This window comes from Schistocerca gregaria, chromosome 3 (assembly GCF_023897955.1).
Source record: "Schistocerca gregaria isolate iqSchGreg1 chromosome 3, iqSchGreg1.2, whole genome shotgun sequence".
NCBI lineage: Eukaryota > Metazoa > Arthropoda > Insecta > Orthoptera > Acrididae > Schistocerca > Schistocerca gregaria.
Window position 1 is genome coordinate 287,318,834 of NC_064922.1, and position 13,702 is coordinate 287,332,535.

A 13,702-nucleotide genomic window follows, 5' to 3' on the forward strand; every position below is an offset into this window, starting at 1 on the left:
AGGAGATGAGCAGAGAGGAAGGAGCAGATGGGCAGGGAGGGGACAAGTAGATGGATAGAGGGAGCAAATAGACAGAGAAAGAGTTAGGATGAGATGGACAGAGAGAGGGGCAGGAGGAGAGAGAGGGAGAGGGGGTGGTGGAGGAAGCGGACAGAGAGAGGGTTGAATAGGAGGTGATCAAATACCGGGTGATCAAAAAGTCAGTATAAATTTGAAAACTGAATAAATCACGGAATAATGTAGATAGAGAGGTACAAATTGACGCACATGCTTGGAATGACATGGGGTTTTATTTGAACCGAAAAAATACAAAAGTTGAACAGTGTTCGACAGATGGTGCTTCATCTGATCAGAATAGCAATAATGAGCATAACAAAGTAAGACATAGCAAAGATGATGTTCTTTGCAGGAAATGCTCAATATGTCCACCATCATTCCCCAACGATAGCTGTAGTCGAGGAATAATGTTGTGAACAGCACTATGAAGCATGTCCAGAGTTATGGTGAGGCATTGGCGTCGGATGTTGTCTTTCAGCATCCATAGAGATGTCGGTCGATCACGATACACTTGTGACTTAAGGTAACCCCAAAGCCAATAATCGCACGGACTGAAGTCTGGGGACATGGGAGGCGAAACACGACGAAAGTGGCGGCAGAGCGCACGATCATCACCCAACGACGCGTCTAGCAATATGGGGTGTTTTTTTTTCGTTCTAATAAAACCCCACGTCATTCCAAGCATGTGTGTCAATTTTTACCTCCCTATCTACGTTATTCCGTGGTTTATTAAGTTTTCAAATTTATACTGACTTTTTGATCATCTGGTAGATGGGGAAGGAGGAGATAGGCAGAGAGGGGAGTAGGAGGAGGTGGAGAGAGAAAGGGCAGGAGGAGACGGACCAAGAATGGGTGGTGGAAGAGGTGGAGAGAGAGAGGGGTTTGGAGGAGATGATGAGAGAGGTGGGGAAGCAGGAGACAGATAGACAGAATGGGAAGAAGGAGATGGGCTAATAGAGGACTGAAGTAAGTACTGGAGCAATGCTAGGTACTTAGCTAGTAACACATACAACAAGAAATAGCAGCGTTTAAGAGATGTTATTATTATTATTATTTAGTAATGGCCGTCACATTTACTAAGTCGAAGATCTACGAAGGCCAGTGGGCGTCATTACCGGTTCCTGCCTAGATAGGCGTTATATTTTGAACCATGTGTTTCAATGTTTAGTAATTTTTATTTTTTGTGTTATAGAGAGCTGCTGTCATGCCCTATGTGGACGATTCGCCACGTTGGTGAAGTTTCTAGTTGTTCTGCTGGTCTGTGCCATATTGCTAAAGCAGGCAGTCCTAGGACAGCTGATTGTAAATTTTTCCTAGTGGTGAGGAGCACGGGCTGGTTTTATGTGCTAACCCACCAACTTCAACCATTCTTAAATATTTATTACTACTGATACTCAGGCCCTTCAGGCCGAGTGGCGACGTCACTACCCCTTTTTGGTTTTTAATTTTATCATGTTAGCTTGTTTCATAAAAAAAACCTGTGGTATATGAATTTGTCTTTTGGTCTTTACTGCTCCTTTGGACGAAGTAAATTAACTGTTGGTTTTGCATTCTTGTAGCATTATCAAAACAGCATTTGTGGTTATATTTGATTGGCCCTTCTGGCCGAATGATTGAAGTCATTCCTTTCAGTAACTTATTGTATTGATCAATAATTAATAAAAAGTGTTGGGTCCTTCAGATCGTGATTATCTCTTATGTTGAATCTTAAGGTTGTCATTCTGACATTACAGTTGCGAATGTTCAGCGGCCCTTCAGGCCTTTTTGAGCTCTGCTTACCTTACGTTTTGGTTCAGTTTTCACATACCACGACGTATCAGGCAGTAGTAGTTATACAGAAACGAAGAGGCTTGTACAGGATAGCTGCATCAAAGCAGCCTTCCGACTGGAGACCACAACAACAACAACAACAACAACAACAACAACGACTCTATGTACCCTCTGTCACACATTATTTAGTGGCTTGCGCTGTACGTATGTAAATGTAGACACGTGTGTGTCGTCGTCAGGGTGAGAGGGCGCGTAGAGTGAAAAGTAGTAGAGCTGGTGAAGGAAGATCCCTGACAGCTGTCAGCGTTGTTGCCAGTTTTCAACTGTGTTTCGGAAACCACTGCAGGTCAGACATTATCAATGTTTTATTGTGGTGTGCGTACTGTAAGACCTTCGGTACACACACCATCGGATTATTGGACTTGTCACTCTAATGAAGTAGGCGAATGTCAGCAATATGTCTCGTAGTTTTATCGTGCCGTGTTTATCTTCTGCCGTTATGTCAGACGATAGAAATGCCATTTGCACGCTTAGATTAGCAGATTTACGGTGACCAACTTTAAACAGAACTTGATTAATTTTCACACACATTTATTAAAATAATAAATAACATAGACATTACGTAACTTGATTCTGGATGCTGTTTACAATTGACAATTTGAAGTTCCTTTGGTCTTGGTACGTTAATCTTATTCTCACGTGTCTCTGATACTTGGCAAAGCGTCTGTTCATTTCTCTTCATGGCTATGTACAGGAATATGATAATCTTATTAGGCACAGATTGAAACTTGACTATGACTGGTACAGACAAATGCAGACTGACTAATCGGAGGTCTGTACACTCGTTATAATACCTCGAGCGTTCAGGTATCACTGCGCGAGTGTGATCCGCGAGGAGAAAAGGTTCTACGTTAGCAGCAATCTCATTGGCTGCGTTACATATTAATACTCGGATCGGCGGAAGCAAAATTTGGTCCGTCTTTATGGCAGCGCCATCTCGTAGAGCGGAGACGGACGAGCGCTGCGCCTGCGCTGTTATGCTTAGCGGGGCGCGCTGTAGTGGGAAATTTGTGTACGCGCTGACTACGCGGAACTATGTGCACAATGTTTATAGGGCGACAACAACAGTAAGACGTTGCCATAGAGACATATAGAAAATCGCGTTACGTGATTGGTTGAGATAGGCGCAGAAACACACTACAGTTGCTAGGGACCTTCTTTCGCCGACAGTGCTACAGGCAGCTGGCGGCGGACTCACCTCTGCGTCGTCGTGATCGTTGGGGGTGAGGGTGATGGCTGCGTTACATATTAATACGCGGATCGGCGGAAGCAGAATTTGGCCCATCTCTAAGACAGCGCCATCTCGTAGTGCGGAGACGGACGAGCGCTGCGCCTGCGCTGTTATGCTTAGCGGGGCGCGCTGTAGTGGGAAATTTGTGTACGCGCTGACTACGCGGAACTATGTGCACAATGTTTATAGGGCGACAACAACAGTAAGACGTTGCCATAGAGACATATAGAAAATCGCGTTACGTGATTGGTTGAGATAGGCGCAGAAACACTCTACAGTTGCTAGGGACCTTCTTTCGCCGACAGTGCTACAGGCAGCTGGCGGCGGACTCACCTCTGCGTCGTCGTGATCGTTGGGGGTGAGGGTGATGGCTGCGTTACATATTAATACGCGGATCGGCGGAAGCAGAATTTGGCCCATCTCTAAGACAGCGCCATCTCGTAGTGCGGAGACGGACGAGCGCTGCGCCTGCGCTGTTATGCTTAGCGGGGCGTGCTGTAGTGGGAAATTTGTGTACGCGCTGACTACGCGGAACTATGTGCACAATGTTTATAGGGCGACAACAACAATAAGACGTTGCCATAGAGACATATAGAAAATCGCGTTACGTGATTGGTTGAGATAGGCGCAGAAACACACTACAGTTGCTAGGGACCTTCTTTCGCCGACAGTGCTACAGGCAGCTGGCGGCGCGCTCACCTCTGCGTCGTCGTGATCGTTGGGGGTGAGGGTGATGGCGGGCAGCGCGGCGCAGGAGCCGTGGCGAGACATGATGGGCGTGGGGACGGGCGTCGGCATCTCCGTGATGGGCGACAGGCACTTGGCAGGCAGCTCCAGCAGGATGCTGGGCGGGTGCAGCAGGTTGGACGAGCCGCGGTGCGGCGACAGCGCGTCCAGCACCGGCACTTCGATCGTGTTGCGCATCGACGGCGGCGGCGACTCCACCTGCCGGCCAACAGTCACGCACTCACCGACGACCGAAGCTCAGCGTCTGGCAGGAGTAGTCCGTGGAGGCGCAAGTTCGCATGTGGATACGTGGGGCTGCAGAGTTGCAGTGGCTCCTGATCGAGACGTGGTATAAGTCGTCTGTGGCGTTAATTGTTTGCGATGCAGTTGCTCTATTGTGTTAACTGGGATAGGACGTCAAACGGGCCGAGTTGGGGCAGGAGAGGCACCACAGGACATTTTAATTTCTACTGTTTATACTTTTACAAATAAATTCAGAAAACTTTGTCAGCATCACCAGGAACAAATCAGGATTCACACTCATTGCAGTGGAAGTTCGAAAACATAACTAAGTAATTACATCATTTTTTCACTTACTAATGGCTGCATTTGTTTGCTATAGGTACACTTTTCTTCATAAGCTAGAGAGATTCTTCGATGAATTTTGAACAGCATACATACCATACTTACAGGTGTATGAAACTCTAGAATTTATTTAATTTATGAAAAAACGAATGATCTGTTGTATTTTAAACTTCATGTATAGAAAAAACACAAATTTTGTAGTTAATTACCACAATTTGTACCACAGTTTTTAATAGATTTGGAAAATTCTAGAGGTTCATACACCATACACACCGCCGCGACCGAACCCAGTTCCCCGTGAGCAGCCATAGCGTACGGATCTCCGTGCCGGCACGTTCACAGGAGCTCAGTCCGTCAGTTCACCTGATGATGGCGACATGTTTGATCGCCGAAATATTGTGCCCGTTGGACACTATAGACCGGCAGTACACCCGTGGATATTTTGATTACCTTTAAGTATGGTTTGTATGCTCTGCAAAATTCATCGAACTATCTCTGTTACTTATGAAGAAAAGTGTACCTATAGCAACAAATGCTGCCATTAGTACGTGAAAAAATGATGAAATTTCACATGTAAAAAAAAATTACTTCGTTATGTTTTCGAACTTCCACTGCTATGAGTGTGAATTATGAATCCTTTCTGGTCCTGCCGACAAAGTTTTATGAACTTATTTTTAAAAGTATAGACAGTGGAAATGAAAATGTCCTGTGGTGGTTCTCCTGCTCCAACTCGACCCACTTTGACGTCCTACCCCCTAAATGCGTCTGGATTCCGCAACCTGCGGAATCCAGCGTTTCTAGATCTGCATTGCACTGCCCAACACAATGTAAGCACACAACATTGTGTATGCAGCATGTGCATTACCATTAACGGGAACTGATAACAACATGACGGTAGCCTCCGGTTCCCAACCACAAATACAGGAAACTGTCAGGATAAAACTGTTTTTTTACAATGGTCACGCTCCAACCACAATACATTTTTTATTTGCTTCTTCCAAGCAAGAGTTTAATCTTACACTACTTATTTACACTGAAATAGTTACGCCACGAAGCGTCCCCAGGTAGGGAAAACCAACGCTAATGGAACGAAGTGAATGACATATATAGGGCGGCGCACGAAATGTGTTACGATGTTGCTTTTGAATATAAACTTCATTGTCAATACAATCTGAAAGGAACACATTCTACAATGAAGAGCCGTCCATGGAGATTTGTTCTAACTCAGCACATGCTGAATACGTTCACCATTTCGTTCCCTAACTTCCTTCAAACGAACTATGAAGTTAGTGATTGCCCTACGGCACATGTCTTCCGTAATTTCGCTGCAAGGTTGAAGAATAAGTCTTCTGGGCTCCATTAAATCATGTGGACGTTCCGGGAAAATTTTCTTCTTTAGGTATCCCCAAAGAAAAAAGTCACATGGATTGAGGTCTGGACTATTGGGAGGGCCAATTTTGTCCGTCATTGAAGCGACCTGGAAACCTGAGTGAAATGACCCGCATGTCGAAATGCTCGTGTAAAAACTCCAACACAGTGTTTGCAGTATGTGGCCTTGCTCCATCTTGCACGAACCACTGCGTTTTGAAGGGCAAGGCAGTAGCATGAAGCTGTGGAATTTAATGGAGCTCAGAAGACTTATTCTTCAAGCTTGCAGTGACATTACGGAAGACATATGCCCTAGGGTAATCACTAACTTCAGTGATCGTTCGACGGAAGCTAGGAAACGAAATGGTGGACATACTGAGCATGTGCTGAGTTAGAATAAATCTCCATGGACGGCTCTTCATTGTAGTATATGTTCCTTCCAGATTGTATTGACAGTAAAGTTTATATTCAAAAACAAAATGGTAACACATTTCGTGCGGCACCCTGTATTTCACCAATGTTGTGCACCAATGTATTCAAACCTGTCTGCAAGCTTACAAATGTTGATGAAGACGTCTTGTATGTCCGCTGCTCACTAGGGGACAGGAAGAGCGATATTATCTCCAGAGTGGCTTGAACGACGATTGTTTGTTCCAGGTATCGGGAGCGGAACCTTCGTCTACACAATCTTAGTTTTTAATATCATTTTATAGTAAATAATATTCCCAAATAATTTGGTGGGGAACAAGCCCTGCTTTATGTCATCAATATATGAATTACTTTTTATAAGAAATAGTACGTACACTCCCCCCCCATGAACCATGGACCTTACCGTTGGTGGGGAGGCTTGCGTGCCTCAGCGATACAGATAGCCGTACCGTGGGTGCAACTACAACGGAGGGGTATCTGTTGAGAGGCCAGACAAACGTGTGGTTCCTGAAGAGGGACAGCAGCCTTTTCAGTAGTTGCAGGGGCAACAGTCTGGATGACTGACTAATCTGGCCTTGTAACACTAACCAAAATGGCCTTGCTGTGCTGGTACTGCCAACTGCTAAAAGCAAGGGGAAACTACAGCCGCAATTTTTCCCGAGGGCATGCAGCTTTACTGTATAGTTAAATGATAATGGCGTCCTCTTGGGTAAAGTATTCCGGAGGTAAAATAGTCCCCCATTCGGATCTCCGGCCGGGGACTACTCAAGAGGACGTCGTTATCTGGAGAAAGCTTTTCACAATGTTGACTGGAATACGCTCTTTCAAATTCTATAGGTGGCAGGGGTGAAGTACAGGGAGCGAAAGGCTATTTACAATCTGTACATAAACCAGATGATAGTTAGTTATAAGAGTCGATGGGCATGAAAGGTAAGCAGTGGTTGGGAAGGGAGTGAGACAGGGTTGTAGCGTATCCCCGATGTTATTCAATCTGTACATTGAGCAAGCAGTAAAGGAAACAGAAGAAAAATTCGTAGGTATTAAAATCCATGGAGAAGAAATAAAATCTTTGAGGTTCGCCGATGACACTGTAATTCTGTCAGAGACAGCAAAGGACTTAGAAGAGTAGTTGAACGGAGTGGACATTGTCTTGAAAGGAGGGTATAAGATGAACATCAACAAAAGCAAAACGGGGATAATGGAATGTAGCCGAATTAAGTCGGGTGATGCTGAGGGAATTAGATTAGGAAACGAGACACTTAAAGTAGCAAATGAGTTTTACTATTTGGGGAGCAAAATAACTGATGATGGTCGAAGTAGAGAGGATATAAAATGTAGACTGGCAATGGCAAGGAAAGCGTTTCTGAAGAAGAGAAATATGTTAACTTCGAGTATAGATTTAAGTGTCAGGAAGTCGTATCTGAAAGTATTTGTATGGAGTGTAGCCATGTGTGGAAATGAAACATGGACGATAAATAGTTTGGACAAGAAGAGAATAGAAGCTTTCGAAATGTGGTGCTACAGAAGAATGCTGAAGATTGGATGGGTAGACCACATAACTAATGAGTAGGTATTGAATAGAATTGGGGAGAAGATAAGTTTGTGGCACAACTTGACAAGAAGAAGGGACCGGTTGGTAGGGCATGTTCTGAGGCATCAAGGGATCACCAATTTAGTATTTGAGGGCAGCGTGGAGGGTAACAATCGTAGAGGGAGACCAAGAGGTGAATACACTAAGCAAATTCAGAGGGATGTAGGTTGCAGTAAGTACCGGGAAATGAAGAAGCTTGCACAGGGCAGAGTAGCATGGAGAGCTGCATGAAACCAGTCTCAGAACTGAAGACCACAACAACAACAGCAAATGTCACGATAAAACTGTTTTTTTACAACAATCACGCTCCAACCACAACACATTTTTTATTTGCTTTTAGCAAGCAAGAGTAAATCTTAACACTATTTATTTATTCTGAAATGGCTACACCATGAATCGTCCCCAGGTAGTGAAAATCAACGCTAATGGAACGAAGTGAGTCACACATATTTCACCAATGTTGTGCGCCAATGTACTCAAACCCGCCGGAAAGCTTACAAATGCTGATGAAGACGTCTTGTATGTCCGCTACTCACTAGGGGACAGGAAGACTGATATTATCTCCAGAGTGGCTCGAACGACGACTGTTTGTTCCAGGTAATCGGGAGTGGAACCTTTCTCTACGCTATATTAGTTTTTAATATTATTGTATAGTAATTAATCTTCCCAGATGATTTTGTGGGGAACCAGTCCTCCTTTATGTCTTCGATATATGAATTACTTTTTATAAGAAGTAGTACGTACACAATTTAAATGCAGGTCTGTGAGTCGTTGGTCCACTTTTAGGCACGCAGTACTGAATGGACCATTCTCTGGTGCATCGTCGTAAACGTTTTTTAGCCTGGTGGCTCGAAATTCAACGTGCCGCATTCCAACCTATCCTTTCACAAAGCGCTATCGCCTCTCTCTAAATAGCTGCTAAGCCTGTCTGGCCCCTTTCCACTCCGCCATCCAACTCTCGTCAATTATTACCGCAACCACAGCACCTGACGCTAAACTAGCTGTCTCCTTACTTATTTGTTTTGTTCTGTTACAATGGTTAAAACAGGCACAAGTGTGCATCAATGTTGTGGCCGTCTAAGCCTGTATCAGATCTGACAGTATATGCAGGGTCTTTCAGACGTAATGTAGATCCACTTGTCTGTTTTTTTTTCGGATAAAATGTGTTTTAGGTAAGCGAATTAGAGCGAATAAATGACGAACCTTTCACTATCTCAAATCGGACGAATATTTTTGAAATACCCTGTATTTTAGTAGCGACAGAGGCATAGTGTCCACGAGTTGTTCCACTGCTCCTGTCAGCGCCCTTTTTTCCAACCACTGTAGTGAGCCGCATCAAAGATTTACTAGACGACTTGATTCGCACACGCAGCTAACAATGGTTATAAAAGTGTTGCATTTCCTTTTTCCTTGGATGAACCGCGGAATGTACCAGACACGGCGCAGCTATTAGGACAACGAACGAAACGCGATACATCCGGGAGGAGACATTAGCTCTCATCTCACTGAACAACAGAGCGAGATACCTTTGGTGGTCTTGGAGTAGTTATGGAGAAGCTTTTTCTGTCTTGGGAAATGACAGCTTTCATGGCGGCAAACAGGGCTTCAGTTATGACGTAAAATCACTGTGTCAAAAGCAAAACGGAGAATTCTGACCCGCTTCTCAATCCTAGCATCATTTACAAGCAAAAATTATGTTAAAAAAATGAAACCAAATAATGAAATGAAATGAAATATTGACCACAAGATCGAATGTAACCATGTCGCGTTTCAGACGTTTAACTATGACGTAGTTTCAATAGTTTACAAGCCTCCAGAGAGTGGATGCGTTGTACTATATTTTTACTGAAAAATTGAATCTTCTGTACAACATTTAACTTCGATATAAAGTTCAGTGTCCAGTTAGTGTTAATGACGCAGTGCAAAGAGGGTTGAAACATCTTGTATGTGTCAACACAGATACTACAGTTGAAAACTTCCTGTGCCTCTTAGTAGTAACAGTCGAAACTTGCAGCAATACTAACCGGTATCATAGAAGATGATGCTGGCACAACATGATTTACCACAAACACCGGGTGGAGCTATTCACGGAGTCCATTGTGGGCTGTAATTATTATATGGCAGCGAAACTAGGTACATATGTTGATGTGTTAATGCGGAACCGATCAACACTGGAAAAAATTAACTCGAATTTTGGCCACCAGGTGCATATCTGGCGCTCTACAGCATCTGGTCACCATCTCCGGTACTCACACTGAACAAATTGTGCATGTAACGGTTAACAATCAAATCAACATTATGCCTTTCTCAGTTGTTTGACCTACCTCTTCTGCTGAAGTCCCGTTCCCAATCCATTATATATGGAAATGGAAACATTCCTGTACGTCTTTCTTGCATTGTGACTAATTTTTTTCCAGCGTAGATCGGTTCCGTATTGATGCGGTGGAATATCTACCAACGTTGGACCTCTGTGAGCAGCTGCAGTTTAATTATAATCACCCGATATCTGCAAGCTCTAGGGAACCAACTACGGAAAAATTGTGTGTTTTTGTTTTTCTAGTACGTTCCAGATCCTCGAGGATCTTTACTTTGTAAAGCCCACATCACATGGGTCGTGAACTGGATCGTTTAAGTGTTGTATAACAAGCTTCTGACGTCAGAGCTTGGAAAACGCACGTCGCCGAGTCTTTTGGAAGGTACAGAACAATATTAATCAGGTCACACATTCTGAACGCACATTCGAAGGTGAACAAAGGACCGACCGAAGTGGCGCAGTGGTTAGCACACTGGACTCACATTTGGGAGAACGACGACATTTAGGTTTTCCATGCTTTCCCTAAATCACTTTGGGCAAATGCCGGATGGTTCCTTTGAAAGAGAACGGCTGATTTCCGTACTCATTCTTGACACAATCCGAGATTTTTTGCCTTGATGTCTACGGGACGGTTCAAATTGCTCTGAGCGGTATGGGACTTAACATCTGTGGTCATCAGTCCCCTAGAACTTAGAACTACTTAAACCTAACTAAGAACAGCATACACATCCATGCCCGAGGCAGGATTAGAACCGTAGCGGTCACGCGGTTCCAGACTGAAGCGCCTAGAACCGCATGGCCACACCGGCCTGCTTCTACGGGATGCTAAAACCAATCTTCCTTCCTTTCTTTTCTTCTGTGAACCAATGAAAACGAAGAAACGCGCATCACCTTCCTGCTCAGGGCACACCTTTGAACTATTAGGGGGAGGTGACGACGCATACTTCCATTGTTTAGGTGTCTCGCTACGTTATTCCAAGCCGGGATATACGAATTTCAACCGGTTTGGTTGTAACGATGATTCGCACATTGTCATTTGAATACCCCTTACACAATAGCGAACAGGACCAGCACACATGGGCGGTCAGGAAAATATATGGTGTCCACCTTAAACCTCGTCCATTTCCAAATGCAATAAAAAAGGGTATGACACAAAGATACTTGCTGTTGTGGCATCACGTAAAGCAACTCAAAAAGTTTTGTATAGATTTTTCTTAAACGACTCCTTCCGTTTTGTTTCCGGTAATAAATAACTACCGGAAATGACCACACCTTAAGTGGGAGCCCAATGCGTTGTGTGGTACGCGGAAACGAAATCACCCATTGCTGTCCAGACAAATTTTCGCCATCGATTTCAAAGGAAGCCACCAGATGTTAAGTTCCTAGCCACTGGGAGTGTAAACAGACAATGATGTTCTGGCAGAAAACGCACATCTAGTAAAATTTTGGAGGAGATCAGAGAGACCTCCCAAAGAAGCCCATCAACGTCATTTCGCGAACCATCACGAGACCTACAGATCCTTCGCTCAACAGATCACAAGGTGCTGCATCAACCGCTTCGCTACAAACTTAACAAAGTTCAAACTGTGCAAGCATTAAAGGGAAATGATTTCCAGTTTCGCCACGTATGTACTGTTGAGATGGTTGGCCGGATCGAGCGAAACCCCAAGTATATAGGAAACATCGTTTTGTTTGACGTAGCAATCTTTCACATTTTCAGGAAGATTAACTGGCACAATAACTGCGTCTAGAGTACTGAAAACCCCACAGATTCCTGGAAAATGTCAAAGACAGGGAATAGGTGAACGTGGGTATGTGCTGTTGAAAAACAGCGTAGGTGGATCATTTTTCTTCACCGAGTAAACAGCAACAGGAAACATTTATGGGTACGCATGCGACATCATGCGCTACCTAATGTGTTCCAAAACGAGGGTCGCAAAACCTAGATTCTTCCGGGCCCATACCTCTGCTTCTGTCGGTGAAGGGAAGACAAGGTCAAATGTTTTGGATAGCCCTTTGGCAAGGGGCCATTTGTATAGCCTCCAGGAGGATCGCCTTAGTGTTACGATGCTACATTACAGGGTCCAAGTATGAATATTACACACGGAGAAAATCGGTTGGTTATTTTTTCATTTTATGTGGTTTAGGGTGGACCTTAAGGTGCTTCTGGAGGCACCATTAACTCATAGACGCTTCTTTAGAGACGCCACAAAAATGCGTTTTTTACCGTTTTTTCGTACCAAAACCGGACGGCTATGCACAGTAAATGGCTGAAATTTTTACGCAGTATTCCTAAGATCATGATAACGGACATCAGTGAAAATTTTCTTGGTACAATTGTCCGTTTTAGAGATACAGAGGTTCAAGTTTATCCTTGTTATACACGCACGTACAATCCAGCGTGAGGCGAAAATGTGGTGACTTAGCGCGGAAAAATATGCTGTAAAGTGTCTTCGTTACCATGAGAAGGGTTCTGGAAATCCATGTAGTAATACTGAAACACATGCAAAATTTTTGTGCACGCAAATTACCGGTCTGACGTGTAGAATTAGTCTACTTATGTGAAACTGAAATAATGTAAGACTATCAAACTTTTAATGACCCATAAATCTCTTTTCATATGAGTGACATGGCCTGCTGTGGCAAGGAAAAGAAGGGAATCAACGGAAAAATGATCCTATCGGAGCGCAAGAAAGGCTCTGACTCAAATTGGGGTACTACCTGCGACATTCTACCTTCCTCAGCATCTTTAAAAATTTCCTCAAAAATTTTGGCAGGCGAACATATTCTAGTTTTTTTCTGCAGAAAGAGGAGGAGATAGTGCCATCAGAAAAAGAGATGGAAAAGTAATAAACACTCGAAGATAGCAGACAGTGGTTGTCGTATAGAAAGAGGAAGGAGACAATGGCAGTGTGAGAGAAAGAGGAGCACGCCGTGGCAGTGTTACAGAGTTGACAGTGACAGAACAGTGCTGGGAGTAGGATGAAGGAGACAGTGAAAGTGGGAGAGGACTAAAGAGGAGGAGAAAGTGGAAGTGGGCGAGAGCCTGTGACAATGAAAACGAGGAAGAGAGAGATAGTGGAAGGAATGAATGAGATAGTAGCAGTAAGAATTACCACGAAGGAAACGGTCTATTGACACAGAGTCAACATGGGTTTAGAAAACATCGTTCCTGTGAAACACAACTAGCCCTTTATTCACATTAAGTGCGGAGTGCTATTGACAAGGGATTTCAGATCAATTTCGTATTCGTGGATTTCCGGAAGGCTTTTGATATTGTACCACACAAGCGGCTCGTAGTGAAATTGCGTGCTTATGGAATATCGTCTCGGCTATGTGACTGGATTTGCAATTTCCTGTCAGAGAAGTCACAATTCGTAGTAATTGACAGAAAGTCATCGAGTAAAAGAGAAGTGATTTCTGGCGTTCCACAAGGCAGTGTTATAGGCCCTTTGCTGTTCCTTATCTATATAAATTTGGGAGACAATCTGAGCAGCCGTCTTCGGTTGTTTGCAGATGACGCTGTCGTTTATCGACTAATAAAGCCATCAGAAGATCAAAACAAACTGCA

The 13,702-nt window shown here is 43.9% G+C and overlaps 1 protein-coding gene across 1 annotated transcript in view; it reads right to left on the reverse strand.

Annotated features, from left to right (window-relative positions):
- Positions 1-13,702, reverse strand: part of LOC126355345 (uncharacterized) — a 708,215-nt gene that overhangs the window by 69,775 nt on the left and 624,738 nt on the right. Inside the window, exon 25 of the mRNA XM_050005639.1 lies at positions 3,818-4,063. Coding sequence (XP_049861596.1) covers positions 3,818-4,063 — 246 coding nt within the window. The remainder of the gene's footprint in view (positions 1-3,817; positions 4,064-13,702) is intronic.